General features: G+C 45.6%; 1 protein-coding gene across 2 annotated transcripts in view; it reads right to left on the bottom strand.

The window, feature by feature from the left end:
- CRTAC1 (cartilage acidic protein 1) overlaps positions 1-17,730 on the bottom strand; it is a 181,688-nt gene that overhangs the window by 29,262 nt on the left and 134,696 nt on the right. For both annotated transcript variants that reach the window (XM_036737084.1, XM_036737085.1), the window contains exons 5-7: positions 15,901-16,057; positions 3,461-3,595; positions 36-181 (exon numbers count right to left, since the gene is read on the bottom strand). In XM_036737084.1, coding sequence (XP_036592979.1) covers positions 36-181; positions 3,461-3,595; positions 15,901-16,057 — 438 coding nt within the window. The remainder of the gene's footprint in view (positions 1-35; positions 182-3,460; positions 3,596-15,900; positions 16,058-17,730) is intronic.

Here is a 17,730-nt window from a genome sequence, read left to right as displayed (position 1 = left end):
AGGAGGGAGAGGGAGAGGGACCCTGACCTGCTTACCCGGAAGCGGACCTTCCCATGAGTGCTCATCTGCAGATACAGGCGGTGGGGGCCGTTCCAATTGCCATAAACAATATCCACCTTGCCATCTCTGTTGAAGTCTGCTAGGGCTATGCCACGCCCATGTTGCTGTGGGTCATCCACACCTGGAATGTTGGGGAGAAGGTGAGCAGAGATTCCTACTGGGCAGCACCCAGGATTCCTTGTTGCTCAGAGGCTCAGGCATAAGATTTTGTTTTTCATATTACTTTATTCATTTTATTTACTTTGTTTTATAGTATAGATTATCAGACCAATATTTCTTTTTGGATTAGAACGGCTCTTACTGATTATCTATGCCAACCTCATTATTTCACAGGTAAGAGAACTAAGGTGGAGAGACAAGTTAGGTCTTTTTATCTCTGGCGCTTAGCATAGCCCTTGACACAGAGTACGTGCTTAATAAATGTTAGTTGACTGATTGACTAATGTCATATGCTTAGAAGCAGCCCAGACTGAATTTGAACCCACATCTTCTGATGTATAAGAATTCACACGATTAGGCCAAAGGCCAGCTTGTCCTGGCTGACTGAGGTGGAACTTGCCTAACAGGAAGGGCCAGACCTCTTAGCAAGCCCATTATAAGCACATATTTCTTAAAGGCTTTGGTAGAGCTGAGGAGACCAGGGCTGCCAGCCTCTAAAAACGACACCTTCCAGACTTTTCTGAGATTGGAGTGGTTGCTATCCCACCCCTTGGGATTTAAGGTGTTTGGGGACAATCAAAGGTAGGTGGGATAGGAAAAGGATAACGGGGTGTCTGGAAGTCATAGCTAAAGGGCCCTAGGGCAGAAATTAAATGAGTCTGGTGAATCCTGAAAGCAACAGGCCATTTTCTTTGTCCCATTCAAGGGGCGGCTTGGTAACTGGAGATATGTAAGGAAGCACATAGGACAGGTAAGGCCAACTAGGGAAGGGTGCTAAGATTGCCTTCACCTAGGCTGGGGTTGACCACTCCACACTAGGATCGCCCACTAGTCCTTTACACGAAAGGTCAGGAAATCAGCGTTCCGCCCGGACCATCTGTAGCATGAGTGGGTTCTGTTGTAGTCTAAAAAAAATCACTGTGCTCTGTCCAACAATCTATGCCCTGGGTGTACCCCCTTTCCTCCAGCCCTGCCCTTTTCTGAAACTCCCCATATTAGGATTTCCCATTTCAGTTTCCATTCTAGAAACTTGATTGGTGACATCAAAAGTGAGAAGGCAATCAGGCTTTCCGGAGTAGGTCCCCTGTGCCTCTCTATAAAGCATTATCCCGATCAGGAAGCTGTCCTGACAAATGGAGCGAGGATGGATTCTGGAATCTCCACAAGGATTTGATGTAGTCGTGTACCAAGTACTCTGTCCAGGTCATTGTGGACTCCCTCCCTCCTTCTGTTCTAAGTAGACCATCATGCCCAAGGCTACCAGACAACATCCCTGCCTATATCCCTTCCCTGGCTTTAGCAGGCCCACTTTGGAGGGGTCGGTCTAGCCTCTGCATAGGGTGGAGCTCTGCTCTGGTGGAGCTGCCCTAGCCTGGAAGGGTCAGCCCACGCCCAGGAGGGGCAGGCAGTCTTAGCACACTTGCGTTCTTGCCATTTTTTCTCCTATGCGCTCCCTGGGTGTCTCCAGTTAAGTAACAAGGCCTTCCCTCCATATATGCGCCAAATAAAATGGATTATTACTTTCAGTATTGATTGGACTCAACTGATTCTTCCATGAAACCCTACTTAAAACTGAAATAGACCCCAACCATGTGGAAGCGGACCACAACAAGGTCTGAGCAGTCAAACAACTGGAAAAGCTACAGCTAATACCTTTCACAGGAAGGGAAGGAGCAGGGTTTGGGGGAGACAGGGAAGCAGAGCCAGACCCGGGAGCTGTTGATTTGGAAGGTAATGGGGGTCGAATTCAACAGCTTCCAGGATTAATACGCCATTAATTTTCCACTGAAACTTCCCAGCCCCAAATGTTCGTGGCCTTCTGTGTTGGCCCATTTCTCTCCTATCTACGAGGCACCTTGACAAGGAGACGGTTCCTTTGCACAGAAATAATAGGTGCCAGTGCCGCATTTCACTGCAGCATCTGTTTGGGTGATGAATGCCCTCTTGACGTGTCTTGTTAAACCCCTACAATCATTCCGACTTTCAATTATGGGACTAACACCTCTGCTCTCTCCTCCCTGCCTGATACCCACTCCCTGTTTCAACTTCTTCACTCACCTCTGCTTCCATCTCTTTAGCACCTTATCAGATCCTCAAGTTTTCAAGTGTTTATTTTTTTTTGTTTTTTTAAAGTTTTATGATTTCTCAGTGATGAGAAAAATTAGCTGCCAGAGAAGAGTCAAAAATGGAGAAAAGTAAGCTTCTGGTGGGAGTCAGAGAGTTTGCCTTTGATCTTAGGGTTGTTTAAGACCCACCAATAAAGGAGGGTGAGGGTGAGGGTAAAGGTCAGGGTATCGGTTGGGTCCTAACCAGGTTGGACCTCTGCCAAGGAGATTCAAGCAGACAGTGAGTACTGAAGTCAGTAGCTCTGCGAGAGATTTTCCTGTCTTTAGGGTGTTGACTCGGGCTGCTTGCTCTAATTTCGTTATCTAAGGTCAGAGGCCTTCTCAGATGACCTGTCTCCGAGAAAGAGGTGAACCTGTACATCAGGCTGCTAGACTTTGCTTCATAGGAACTCTATAGGAAGGGGCATAATTTGAATGAACCAGGTTTAGGAGGAGCAGGGGAAAGGGCGATCCATCAGCCAATAAGTATTTTTTATGTGCCTTCCATGTCCCAGGAATCCTAGGGATCCAAGTAACAAGAATGACTGAGTCCCTGCTTAGGAGGAGTATACTGGGGAAGAGAAGTAAAAACGTAAGTGCATAAGGACTAAAGCATATAAGACTAAATATAGAAAATAAATACAAATAAATGTAAACTGGTTAAATACAAGGTGGTTTGGAGGAGGAGGGCCCTTGAAGTTGGACAGAATCAGGAAAGGCTTCATGGAGCAAAGCAGAGAGAGGGTGGGAGAGGAATGGGGGGCTGGATTAGATGAAAAGGTTGGTTTGAAAGGCATGTTGGAGGAGCTGAGGGAGAAGTGACTAGGGAGGTGATGACCAGTACCCAGAAGAACCTATAGAACTCCAAGAAGGCATTGGGGTGAGGGGGCATGCCCACATACGAGGAGCTTTAGGAGCGCAGAGACTTTGTCTCATCTAAAGTTCAGTGTCTTTACTGTGGGGTGCACACAGTAGGTATAAAATAAATGCTCAGTGAATTGAACTGAATCACTGAAAACTGCCTGGGGAATCTGAGAAGTTTCCAAGAAAGAGCTGAGCCCTGGGGGACACTGGTGAACACGGGCTGGGGCCCCATGGCCTGACCATATGAAGCTGAATACATCGCACTCACTCACCGGTGCTGGCTGCCACGTCGATGAAGGTGCCATCCCCCTGGTTGTGGAAGAGGAAGTTGGGTCCATTCTCGTTATCACAGAAGATGTCAGAGGCACTGCTGCTGAGGATGGGCCCCACACTGACTCCTCGGCCCCCTAAGAGAGAGCAGAGTGTTCAAACTCTGGTGAAACAGAGGGGAGGGGCTATGGTATTGGGGAAACTTCCACCACCCTAGCTCAAACCTGTGTCATCATTGCAATGGTCTAGAAACTGCTCTCCCTGACTCTGGTCTAGGCCCTCTGACTCTGTCCAATCCATCTTCCACATTGTGGTCAAATAAATAGCAACAGCTCTGACTGTGCCTCTTCCCTCCTCAAGAAGCTTCAGAGTCTCTCTGCTATCTCTAGGAAAGAATACAGAACTCCACTATTGGCTATTGAAAGCCTTTCACAGCCTGGCCCCAACCTGTCTTTCCATGCTGATTTCACATCAGTCCCTCTCATGCAGTCCATATTCCTACCATAAAAAGGACTGCCTGATGCTTTCCATGTACCCTCCCCTTCACTTTGCAGATGAGATCTCTCCTCTTGGGAAGGCTCTTTCCATACTCTGTCTCTTGGAATTCCTCTATTTCCAAAAAGCTAAGATGGAGTGCCACACCTTGTCTGTACAGGCATCTTCTGTTTCCACCTCTGCTCCCCCAGCACAAGAGTGCTGTTGCCACCCATAACCCGTTCCTCCTAGTCACTTTGTGTGTGTATGTGTGTGTGTGTGTATATATATATACATACTCACATACATATATATAAAATATGTAACATGTGTGTACATATGTATGTGTATATATAATTATGTATTTCTATATGTCCATACAGAAGAACCGAAGGGCAAGAACAGTTTCTCTTTTGTATTTTTCTCCTGTGCCTAGCACAGCAGCCTGGCTCACTTCGTGTGTCCAGAAGGGCTTAGCACAGTGCTTGGCACATAACACATAAATGCTTTTGTTTAATCAGTAATTGGTAAATGCTTATAAGCTCCCGTTGACTCAAGGGGATTAAGGTATACTAACGTTCCATTAGGAAACCCACCCACATCATGGAGTCAGGGAGATGGAAGGAAGATTCTAGACTCTTGACAGCTCCGGTGGAGAGGCAGCATGGTTCATAGGAAATAACTCTATCTCTGGAGTCAGAGGTCCTGGGTTCAAATCCTACCTCTCACCTTTAATACTTGTGTGACCTTGGAATCTCCGTGGGCCTCAGTTTCCTCACTTTTAAAATGAGGGGACTGGATGAGATGGTCTTTGAGGTCTCCTATAGGTCTATGAATTTAAAAGACCCAGCTAAGAGATTTTCTCTAACTGGTTATTTTCCCCAAGTCTCTGTGGAAAAAGCCCAAGAAGGGACATTAGGAGAAATTAATGCATGCGTGAATGTTTTCTCTCCCTGATCACCACAACGCTTCTAAATCAGTGCTGTGCAGGGGATACCTAAACCTAAGGAGCTGGAGAATGAGAACAAGATCATGTAATCTCTCCTCTCTGGGACTGTCTTCTCGCCTGTAAAAAGAAGACTACGGGGTCTCAAAGGCATCTTCCTGCCCTAACATTCCATGATTCCATGCCTTCATTCCAAGGAAGAAGAAAACCCATGTCCCTTGGGGGAATTACTGTGGGTCTTAAGTCCTGCTCTGCCCCTATAGAGTTGGGTGCATTTGGGCAGGGCATAGAATCACGAAGACATGGAAAATAATTTAATCCAAGAGTGTTAAACTTAGGACTCACGAATTCTTTAAAAAAAATTTGATAACTATATTCAATATAATTGGGTTTCTTTGTAATCCTATTTATTTTATTTTGTGCATTTAAAAACATTCTTCTGAGAAGAGGTCCATAGGCTTCACCAGACTGCCATAGGAATCTAAGACCCCCAAAAGGTTAAGAATCTCTGATTTAATCCATGTATTTCTCCACACAGGGTTGAATTTAAACCATCCCAGATGTGAAAACATGATGTAATATGGAAATAGAAAAATGACTTGGCAAACTGTTCAAATGGACACAAGCCAGGAGCACTCCCCCAATCCTCTCTCCACCAATTCAGGGGAGCACCCCAGGCATGATTGGGAGATGGGAAGAGAAGGTGGGTAGTCCAATCCAGAACAGACCTGGGATGCTTTGTCTTGGATTCCCCTTTCAAGGGTCTGAATGCATTATAAACCAGAGCTCAGGGCACCTGCTGACGTGGAGTGACAGATCACAACTCACCCCCTCCAGATGGGGAGACAACGTGCCTGAGGTCACTTTGCTAATTTGAGATGGAGACACTCCCAGTTCCAGATGTCTGGGAAGACATCCCTGGAGGAAAAACAGTCACATACTCCATGTTTGAAAATAGCACTTACATGGGCTGCCCAGGTGGATGAGGGTGTCAGGGCCACCGGGGACTGCAGGGCGTAATGCTCTCATAACAGGCTCTTCATTAACATTCTAGGCTCTGTGCCTTTTGATTTCTCACCGATAATCTAATTAAACCTTTAAGGATGGACGAAGCAACACAGATTCATGCCGCTCTCATGGGGTGCCTTTAACAGGTTAGCACCAATTTCCTAATCACAGAGACTACAGCGTAGAGTATGGCAAACACAAAGGTTCTAGGCTTTACTTTTCTAGACCAACAGCAAAGGATGCTGGTGCTGGTGCTGGTGCTGGTGCTGGTGCTGGTGCTGGTGCCGGGGCTCAGCCTCCTCCTCCAGACATGATAGATGCTGAAGGGCCTTCTTCCTTGGCCAGGCCGAGAGGAGACGGCACTCAGCTCAGACCATTGCAATGCCTGGACATCAGTGGTGAAAACTTAGTCTAGAGGCGATGCCCCTCTGAAATGCTGGTACTGCCCAGGGACTAACTGCCGAGAAAATCCATTTTTTCCCCTGGTGTTGGCATCTTCCAATTTCCCCTCTGCCTCTGGCCCCAAGCTGTGACACATTCTCTTCATTTTCTGCGAAGCAGGCTATTTCCCTTTTGGACAAATTTCTAAATCTTTCTAATTAACTAATTGGGTTGGGTTGAAGCCTTGCACCATTTGTAACCTGTAATTACTAGAAATTGCCATGGTAACCACACTACTAATTAGTGACAATTTATTGCCATGGCAACAGGACCATAACAGAGATGTTACCCACACTGCCTCCTTGGCAAGTTCACAACTCCAACCGGGAGCAGGTGAGCGCCATATCTATGGTGCTGCCCTCTCAGGCATCCGCATTAGCCTGGGCTGCAGTAGAGACTGCACAGTGAGCAATTGGGTCTCTGTGGCCCCTTTTCTGTCATCTCAGCATGAATTTCCACGTTTGCCGGTATTAATATTTGAGTTCGCTTCAAGCTAGTATCTACCAGTCTGAGGCACATCCTTAAACTTTTACTTCCTGCCTAGTCATTGGCAAGGAGCCCTTATTCAGCCAAAATCTTTAACTGGAACTTTTCTTCATCTTCCTTCTTTCCTCTCTATCTACATCTCTCCCCACCAACAGCCACAGGTCTCTGGGGTTTAATAAGTCCATGGATGGCAGCCCCATAGCAAGTTAGTAAAGGAACATTGGTCTATTGGAGGGGGAAGAGTGTAGATCTCTAACTGTTGAGAATGACTGGCTTTCTCATTTATAAAATGAAAAGATGGAACTAGAATAGGGGTTCTTAACTTTTTTGGTGTCATGGATCCTTCTGGCAGTCTGGGGAAGCTTCTAGTCCTCTCCTCAGAGTTATCTTTTTATATGCATAAAATAAAATACATAGGATTATAAAGGAAACCAATTATATTGAAATATAGTTATAAAATTTTTTGAAGTTCACTGACTCCAGGACAAAAACTGCTGGAGATGATCTCAAAGACTCCTTTTAGTTTTAATGTTCTATGTTCTAAGGCTCCTCTCAGCTCTTGTTAGAGCTTCTTGTTAGAAAACATCCTTGTTTTCTAGGAGTCATCAGACAACTGTCATGATCTCCCATAAAAGATACCATTATTGTTTTCATCAGTCCTCTTGGACAAATGAGCTCTACATGTCTATGGCCTGTTTGCCTCAGTTTCCTCATCTGTAAAATTAGCTGGAGGAGGAGATGGCAAATCACTCTGGTATCTCTGCCAAGAAAACCTCAAATGGGGTCACAAAATGTTGGACAGGACTGAAAATGACTGAATAACAACAACAAAAGCAAACAACAACATGGCCTGTTGTGTAAAGTAACGCTTTTTGTATTCATCCTAAAACTGCCTCCTTCAAGCTTCAAGAGGAGCCTATGCTGGGATGAGCTCTGAAGCTCCCCTGCCTGGTCCATGTCTGCTGGGGCGGGACTTGGCATCGGGGCTACTGTGGTTGTAGAAATATTGGGGCAGTAGCACAGGTAATTGCCAATGCCCTTGCCTTGCCCACCCTTCTGCTGTATTTCCAGCGCCATCAGCCCAAAGACTAAACAGCACTGTGATCTTCCCAGGAATTTGAGGTTTTGCTGCTCATTCAACCTCACACCACATGGGAGGAAGGGCTCATTCCCCATCAGGAACACTTTGCCCAGTTCTGTGGGATCCTTTGCAAGAGGGATGTCAACACAATGGATTTTGCAGGTTGGGGTGAGCTCTTGAAGATGTGCCATATGAGGACTGAATAAGGGAACAGGGGACATTTAGCTGAGAAGAGGAGAGATCTGGTGGTGGAGGAGGAAGGGGAAATGATATCTGTCTTCCATTTCCCTACCTGGAAAATGAGGGAATTAGATTAGATGATGTCTAAGGTCCCTTCCAACTCTAAATGTATGATCTTGTGGAATATCTGAAGGGCTTATTCCAAATGACACAAGAAGGATTAGGCTTATTTGTGTGAGTCTAAAAGGAAAGGCAGTGAGGTGTTATGGAATGAGCTCTGAACTTGGAATACATAAAGGCTTGGGTCCACTGTCAGCTGTGTCACTGTGAGCAGATCACTTCAGAACCCTGTGGGCCTTCGACTCCTTTGTAAAATGAAGGGATTGCAGGAACATAGATTTAGAGCTACAAGGGGCCTCTGAAGCTAACGAGTCCATACCTATCATTTTACATATGAGGAAACTGAGGCACAGAGGTGTTAAGTGACTTGCCCTGAGTGGGGTATAGAATTCAAAGTCAGGCCTTCCTGACTCTACATCCAGCCCTCTGTCTACTCTGTGGACAAGATGATGTCAAGGGCTCCTTCTGTCTCTAACGTTTTCTGTTCTAGTCTGCAAAACTAGGGCAGACTGGGTGGAAATTACAGGAAGACAAGAGTTTGGCTCAATATTAGGAAAAAGTTGTTGACCATTAGGCCATCCAACCAAGGAAGGAAATATCTGGTAAGATAGTGAGCTTACTGTCACTGGAAGTTTTTCAAGGATGTTGTGGGAGGAATTCATGCCCTGGCTATTTAAGGAGTAGAGAAGGTAACCTCTAAGGTCCTTTCCAATGTTATGAGTCAATGATTCCCAGATAACATACAGCATCTAATATACTTACATTCTGGTAAGACAGATGTAACCCAATATACAAGTAGGTAGTTCAGTTCTTAACATAAAGAACTGAGGGGGAAAGGAGGGTGGGTGTCTGGGACAACTCTGGGAACCTAAGTGGAGTTGGAAAGGAAGGAGGACTACAGAGGAATGCCAAGGTCGTGATGGAAATTGCAGCAAACATTGGGCTTCATTTTTCTCTCATTTCAGGCTGCTCTCCAGATACCATGCCCCAGAAACCTCTTCATCCAGGAAGATCACTGCAACCCTGGAATTCCCACCTTGGAAGTACCTTCAGCCCCTCTGATCCCTCCTCTTATTAGGTGACTTCTACCAGAAGCTCCATTTAGATAGGGTGCCCAGGTCAGCCTTGTCTTCATTTCTCACCATGTGGCATTCTCGACTTCTCAAAGATACTCCCATACTCCCTTCCCTCTTTTCAGCTTCCTTTTATGGGTTTTCTTTCCCCATTCAAATGTAAGCGCTGCAGGGACTTTCTTTTTGCTTGTATTTGTATTCCCACGTAGTGAGCACTTAGTAAATGCTTGTTGACTTACGATAAAGAGCAGGAACTATAGGAACCTTGAAAAGGAATTTAGTAGGATAAGAGTATTTGGAAGCACTGATCTGGGAGTATCCAGACCTTGACCCCACTCAAGAACCCTGGAACTGTTAGGAGAAGCCTGCTACCTAGGAAATTTGGTCTTCTGGGATTAACAAGCAGGGTCCCTAGAGAAAAAATGACTTCAAAAGACTAGAGACTTAGAAGAGCCTATAAGAGACCATGAAAGGAGAAGTTCATGGTGCTGGGAAAAACTGGGGAAGGGATAGTAGAAATACTAAGAAGATAGCAGAGGGAGTAACCATCAGTCTCTCAGCTGCATCTTGGCTTTGCCATGGCAGGAAAATGGCGGGCTGGAGCTACATTATCTGTGTCCCCTTCTGTCCCTATCCTAGAGGCTGTGTAGAGGGTGGAGATGTCTATACGGCAAGGATATTCCCTTTGATTATAGCCCTGGGAGGTAAAACAACTGCCTAGGAGAATAAATGTTACCTATCACTCCTATCCATTCTCTCTCTGCAGCATGACAGTGAGGGAAAAGGGAGGGGAGCGTTACATATTTATCACTTTTCCTTAGTCAATGCAACAGGAGAGGGGGTGATTCCTAAACCTGCGTGCAAGAAGACAGATGACCTCGAAGGGCCTTGTGATTCATTACCTGAGCAACCCTAGGTAAATGGCATAACCTCTCTGGGTCTCAATTTTCTCATCTGTAAAATGAAGAAGATAGACCAGAAGACAGAAGACGACCCCTAAGGTCCCTTTCCAGCTCTGAGGCTGATGGGACTATAATTATGCAGCTGCCTGTGGTGGGTAGGGGAAGAGGAGGGAAGGAGGGGTTAAGGGGAATTTGGGAAAACGACCCCTTATGACAGATCTGCCTGCCCACGTACTAAAGGAAATGAGACCCACCCCTGTACCAAGGATGTTCCCAACTCCTCGTCCTGGTGCCGCTGTCCTTGGTCACCCCTCTGGAGTGAGGCGGACAACAGCAGCAGGGAGGCCTCAGCTGGGCTCTGTGCATCTCCGTCTCTTCCAATAATGACTTCCTATAAATCAGATCTGCCCTCTCCTTTGTTCAGCCCTGCTCCCAGCCAGCGGCGAAACTCCCCACCCAACATCATAAATCCACTTTCATTTTCTTTCTAAATTTCTTTTAAGGTTCCTTTAATCACCACCTTCCATCCAGGGCAGATGCTCCCTAAATGGTCTGAGCCGAGTTGAAGGAGGATCTGAGGGTGGGTAGAGGGAGAAGTTTGGTCAAGGAGGACCAAAATGAGAAAGGCTGAGTCTGGTTGGAGGAGGAGAGAGGAAGCTATTGGCTCCGGGAGTAAGCAGTGGCTGTGAGCGGGGTCTCAAGGGGCTCTTCTGTGGCTGGGGAGTTCTAGGGCTTCCATTTCTCATCCGTATCTGAGAGCTATCTCCTGGCCTTCCAGATGGGCAAGGGGCAAAGCGTCCCTAATATCCTTCCTAGCAAATTGCCCCTGGGCTCTCTCAGCTATGGGACAAATGCTCTCCCTAGGGCATGCAACTCCCTCGAGAATTGGCTAGATGGCCACTAGATGGCACTGTGTGCCAACAGTGTGGTCATAGACAGCACTGACTGTGTCTGGAGAGGCTTCTGCCCCACCCCCACCCCAGTTGTGCTTTGACAGAGGGGTGATCAGTGATCCCCAAAGGACTGGATGCCCTCAATCAGATTGTTTAAGTCAAACAAGACCCTGACAGGCTCCTCAGAGGCTCCACAATGTCCTCCATCTACCTCTCCATCACCTGGGGGTCTGGGAGATGTTTCATTTCCAGATGTGGGAGGCAGGGAAGGTAACTGGCCACATCTTCTTCATAGACCCTTTCAGGTCCCTCCTGTGCAGGACTGGGCATATTTCATGCATGCTCTGGGGACACTGGATCTCTCTACCCACATAGGAACTCATGGCCTGCTTCTTTCCAAGTCATCCTGCTCAGGGGTATTATCAAAGCGTGAATGACACCATCTTTAACTCCTCAGGGCCTGCAGCACAGTCCTAAGGAAAAAACACAATCCTCATGGAACATTTTCTACCTCCATTTTCCATTCTTGGGGTTTGTAGGGGAAGCTATTTGCTGTAACCAGATGTTTTAAAGTATTCCATATAGACTTTACTCACATCCCAACGGCCAAGGTACCCTTAAAATCCACACCTGTGGCAACCCACTGCCTGCCAAAAATCTCTGCCCTTTAAGGGAGATAGGTGCCATCTTCCAATAGAAAAGGAGATGGGATGTAGCCCTCACCCATCTCCCCTTCTCAATGGCCTAGAGATAGTTGGGAAGGGTCATAGGCGAGAGCTGTTGAAGGGGGCATAGATGACTTTGGGGAATATGGACAGGGAGAGGGAATATTCTCCAGACCATATAAGTTCTTTACAGCCAGATGATTTTGAGGAATTATGAGGCAGCTGTTAACATGTACTGTGGGCGCCCCCAGATGCCCTCTCTTCTTTCTGAGCCTTTCTGAAGCTGGATAGGCACTCCCCTAACACCTGGGGCATCCATGCCAGTGCAGCCTTCTTTGTAAAGACCCTCTGTAGCCCTGAATCCAACTCTAGGCTCTCTCACAGATCTATTTCAGCCCTCCTGGAACTTGTTGGTTCTCCTGCTTCTTGATCTTCCAAGCCTTTTAAAATCAATACCAGCCCAGTCCGTTCAAGCCTATCCAAGGGGGCTTGTCCTATATAAATATATTTGCTTTTTAAAAACTCCTGTTCTTGCTTAAGTACCCCGATCTTCTTAATTAAAAGGGAACTGTGGCATCACTGGAAGGTTTCTAATCTGGGAAACCTGGTTTTAAGTTCCAGCTCTGCTGATAACTACCTGGGATCCACACCCCCCCCCCCACTTTCTACCCCCCCAGTACATAATTTTAACTCTCTGGGCCTCAGTTCCCTCCTTTCCAATATCAGAATATTGGACTGGATGATCTCCAGGGTTCCTCCTGTTATTCTTTTTAACAGAGCCCTTCTTACAATCTACCCACACCCTGGCAATCTCATCATTTTCCAGGTTCTCATGCCATCCTTGCAGATCAAGTCACTTAAATGGCCGAGCTAGGCCTGTGCCCAGAACTGGGAGCTATTCAGAAAAATTGACTGCTCAGTGTTTGTTCGGCTGGTGCTTCTGCATGTTTGTGGAGGGTTGCTTTTTTTTTTCCTTCTCTGGAAAATATGGTTTATTACTGACACAGCCTTCCTGCAGAGCATCCCCACGTGGATATTTGGGCATGCTCACGGTGCTTTAGATTTGCAAAGTCCTTTATCCGCTAGTCATTTGTTAGCAAGTTTGTCCTCGAAAACTTTGTCAGCTCAGTTGGAATTAATCTTCCCCCTTTTACTGAGGTAGAAACATGGATAATGAAGACATAACCACCACCTTGGGAAGCAGTAATATCTCTTTCCTTTGGAAAGCTTTAGAAACATGACAGACACCCAGATGCCTGGAGGCAGGGGAATAGACTCGAGATGATATCTCAGAGTTCTAGGCTCTGGGGAGTTTGATTTAGTAAGTTTGTAATTTTCCATGTTTGTAAAAGGCCAGTAATTTTGTCATTGCTTGAAGTCCCTCCACTTACAGCCACTCAATAGATAAGCATTTATTAAGCAACTGTTGTGTGCCCTGCTGAGGACTGGGGATATGAGGACAAAGGGGAAACAGGGCTTCCCCTCAAAAAGCTTATCTTCTGATGGGGGAGACAACATGGACATATATGAATATATACAAAGTAATTTTTGTGGGGGAGGCTTTAGCAGATGGGAGCATCAGGGAGGACTTCATGGAGAGAGGGTGGTACTTGGGTTGAGTCCTGAAGGACGCTAGGGAATCTAAAAGATGGAAGTAAGGAGGGATTTCATTCCAGGTATAGGGGACAGCCAGTGCTAAATCTCCACAGAGACAGGATATGGAGTGTGTTAGCACCACCACCACCACCTCCACCACCACCACCTCCACCACCATCACCACCACCACCACCACCACCACCACCACCACCACCACCACCACCATCATCATTATCATATGTAGGACTTTTCCTCATAACAACCCTGTGAGATATGTACAAATATCATCTTTATTTTATAGATGAGGAAACTGAGGCTGAAAGAAATTGAGTGACTTGGCCAGACTCACAGCTAAAGTATAAGGTTATTTCAGCCCTCATGGAACTTGTTGGTTCTCCTGATTCTTGATCTTCCAAGCCTTTTAAAATCAATACCAGCCCAGTCAGTTCAAGCCTACCCAAGGGGGTTTGTCCTATATATATATAGGCTTGAACCCAAACTTTTCTGACTCCAAGTCCAGTGATATATCCATTGAGACCAGATTAAATGTAATGGGACATATTTAACAAAGTAGACAAAAATACAATACAATATAGATAATGCTAATTTGTGCTTTTCTAAGTCAATGTGCAGCCTGCAGGGATACATTTCTATTTCAGTTTGACACCAATAGCTACTTCCCAGGGATCACTTATGAAGAACAATAAGAAGGTCATTTTTGCTGGGGTAAATGAAGGGGAGGAAAGTAAAATAAGACTGTCTAAAAAAGTAGGTTGGGGTCCAATTGTTGCAGGCTTTCATTGCTAAACAGAGGAATTTACATTTAATCCTAGAGCTAATAGGGAGCCACTGGAGTTTACTGAGTAGAAGAGTGACATAGTCAACTTGTGCTTTAGGAAAGTCACTTTGGCAGTTGAGTGGAGAATGCATTAAAGAAGAAAGGAATCAAGTAGGGAGACCTACTAGGAAGCCAGCTTGCAAACTATCTATAGCCTAATAGTCTCAGCCAGCTGCCTGCATCTCAGACGAATGAAATCACTTGCCCATGGTCACATTATCTAGGGAGTGTCAGAGGCAGGATCCAAACCCAGCTTCCAGAACCCAGGTCCCAGGCTCTATCCCTCACAACATCCTGAAATGTGTCGCTGGGAGTGTTTCTAATAAGAATTCTGTCTTCGAAGTCTAGAGTGATCCTAGTTTGGCTGAAGTTAGTGTAATAAGTTGTTTGGAATTTTGGCCTATTAGGTTTGGGTACCCATTCCTATTTGGGCTACATTCCAGACTTTTTCTACCATGCCCCAGACACCTCTTTATCCTTGAAACTCATTCACATATTGGAAGTACCATCCAATCCCGGCCAGCTTGGAAGTGCCATCTATCCCTGCAGCCTTGCCCTCTGACTGGGTGGCTCTTCCCAGAACCTCCATTTAAGGAGGGCACCTAGACCATCCATATCTCATCCCTCTCCAGGCTAGACTCTGGACTGTAACATACCCCTTCCCTGACCAGTGACCCACTCCCCCACTTCAGTTTCCTTTTGTGTGTTCATTAGAATGTAAGGTGCTTGGAGGCAGTCATCATCTTCTTTTTTGCTTTTATTTGTATTCCTAGCACTTAGCACTGCAACTGGCACATAGTGAGCCATTAATAAGTGGTTGATGACTAACTACCTGATTATAACTCAGGCAGAGACCTGTCATCAGTTACCCAGTGGCAAGTAGCAGGGGTTTAGTTAGCAACCATGTTGAGTAAGAAAAAGGCTTCCCTACTTACCAAAACAAAACAAAACAAAACTCACTTGTCAGCGACTATGCCTAGTAGGTCCACTATCTACCCAAATGTTGGGGTGTTTACCTTAGGGGGGAAAGTAGAGATTTGAAATGAAAACACAATTCTTCGAATCTAGTTATCCAAGACAAGGCTCAGCTGAAGCTCAGGGATTTAGCACTCAATTCCTGGCCTCTTATGTGTAAATAAATAACTTCATCTGCCGTTTGGCCATAGCAGATGTTTTAAATTATAGCTTTTGGATGTTTTAGTTTTCTCCTACAGAACCTATTCACCCATCATTTGAGATTCATCTGGGGCCCCAAGAGAAAGGAACCTAGGAAGAGCAGCACCTCATCTTCCCACAATGGTCACTGTGGACAAGTTGACTTTACAGCCAATAGTGGCTTGGGGTTCCCCAGGGCCTGCTAGGAATCCCCTGATCTTTGTGAGAAATAGGTAGGAAATATCCTCTTATGGTGAGAAAAGGGTTAAGCTAAGATGTTCACCTATGACCCTCATCTATGCCTATCATTTATGACCCTCATCCTTCACCTTCTCATTTACATGGGATGGGAGATCCAAATCCATACTCTTCTTCATCCTCCTCAAGCCACAGTCCAGACTTTGTAGGAGCCCAGTTCCATGGATAATATCACCCTAATCAGTTATTATCATCATTCATATTGTCATTTCAGAAAAGTGATTTTGACTCTGGTCTTCCTGATTCCAAGTACAACACTCTTACCTACAATATCCTCTCTCCCCCAACTCCATTCCTTCCCTCTTTGCCCCCCTCAGTGCCCCTACCTGTGTATTTGCTGACCCCGGCTTCAGCAGCCACATCACTGAGAGCCAGAATGCCCCTGGAGAGATCGCTGGCCTCTGGATCCATTTCAATGAGGGCGTCTGGGCCCACATTGCCATTGGCGTAATTGGCTATGTAAATGGAGTAGCGACCAGAGCCCTGCAAGGAAAGAGAAGGGAATGAGCGGGGCTTACAGTTTCCTTCCTCAATCTATTCGTGTCTTTTTCTTAAGAATCAGCTCTCCCTTATTCCGTCATTGACTATGGACCTTTTACTATGCTCTGCCCTTTTTCTCCCAGGCTCCCCTGGGAGATCATATCCACTTTCCATCTTTAACTTCTCTCTCTCAAAACTACTTCTACTGCTAAGCTCACTCCATCCGCCTAGCACCTAGCAGAGCCACAGGAGATGCTCAGGAAAAATTTGTGGGTTGGCTGATCTATCAAAAGGAAAATAATAATTCAGGACAACTAATGTGCTTTATATACCTCTATATCTCTTCTACCTTTTTTATTATGGCCTTATAGGACTGTGTGGGTGTATGAGGTATATATACACCCACCAAGCCCTCCACAACCAACCAGCTACATCTTTTACACCCTAATCTTTTAGACCAGTTTCTCCTGGGAAGCTGATCATGAGCCACTTTAAGGTGACTAATGGATGAAGCAGGGGAGGAGCGAAAGGGCCCATTTTCTTCTCCCAGCAACCCATATATAAGCTCTGGGAAAGCAGAGATGGTGTCTTTAATGTGTCATGTTCAGTGCCATCCCTGCGTACTGGATTTACTGAAGATTTCTGCTCTTTCATACTCTCATGCCAATGACCACTGCTGCTACTCCTGATCCCTGCACGTGGATCTAATGTCTTCATTTGGGGAGAATTTTGATGGGAGTAGTCCTCCTTTCAGGTAGGCAAGTGCTCAATGAATATTTGACAATGAACAACTGAATGAATTGGGTCAAAGGAGATAAAGTATTGTTGTTGAGGACTTCCCTCACCTTTCTGTGGGCATCAATCTCATAAGAAATGCTTAATTAAGTCCCTGAAGAATGAATTGTATTGAGTTCCTCATGCCCAGAACAATCTGCCCCTTTTTGAAACAGCTCTTGGTGATGTACAATATTGGATTATTATTTATCCCTGGCTCATTTCCTAAGGGAATTTGTAATCCAATAGAAGTGAGGAATAACAAAGACAAATATAGATATAAAGTTAATTAGTGCATATCAATATAAGGGTACAAGAAGGGGTCTATGGAAATGAAGCAGCATCTAGAGAAAGATCAGTAATCCTTGCATGGGACTTGTGCTCATACAGGAGCTGGGCTGGGGTCCTTTTATCAACATGGGTGGAAATGAAGATGAACTATAGTCTGAGATTTCCCAGAGAAAGTTCTAGATAGGGGTCAATTGGGCCAAAAAGAGTGACATCATTTGGGGGCATCCCATGGTTGGACCTGGTCAATGAAAATCCAGAACTTGGGGTTGCTGCATCAGAGGCTGTAAAGTAATTCCAAGTACAAAATCCAGCCCTTTGTTGAGAGAAAATCCTGAGTGGTCTCATTCTTTTCAAAAGAAGATGTTTGCCCACGCATTTGCGGGTGCAGCACAGGACTAACCTCATGACCTGGAGGAGCAAGGGACTCAAACTTCTTATTCTATTATGACCTTGGATTCCCTGGTCTTTTTTGAGACTTAGTTGAAGGAAGTCTCCTATGTGAGGCCTTTCCTGACACCCTAGCTGTGAGTGTTCTCCCCAAATTACTTGGTATCTCTTTTGTATGTATTCATCTGTGTATATGTTTCCCCATCCCCAGACTCCATTAGAAT

The sequence above is a fragment of the Trichosurus vulpecula genome, chromosome 8 (assembly GCF_011100635.1).
Source record: "Trichosurus vulpecula isolate mTriVul1 chromosome 8, mTriVul1.pri, whole genome shotgun sequence".
Lineage (NCBI taxonomy): Eukaryota > Metazoa > Chordata > Mammalia > Diprotodontia > Phalangeridae > Trichosurus > Trichosurus vulpecula.
This window is presented reverse-complemented; position numbering and strand designations above follow the sequence as displayed.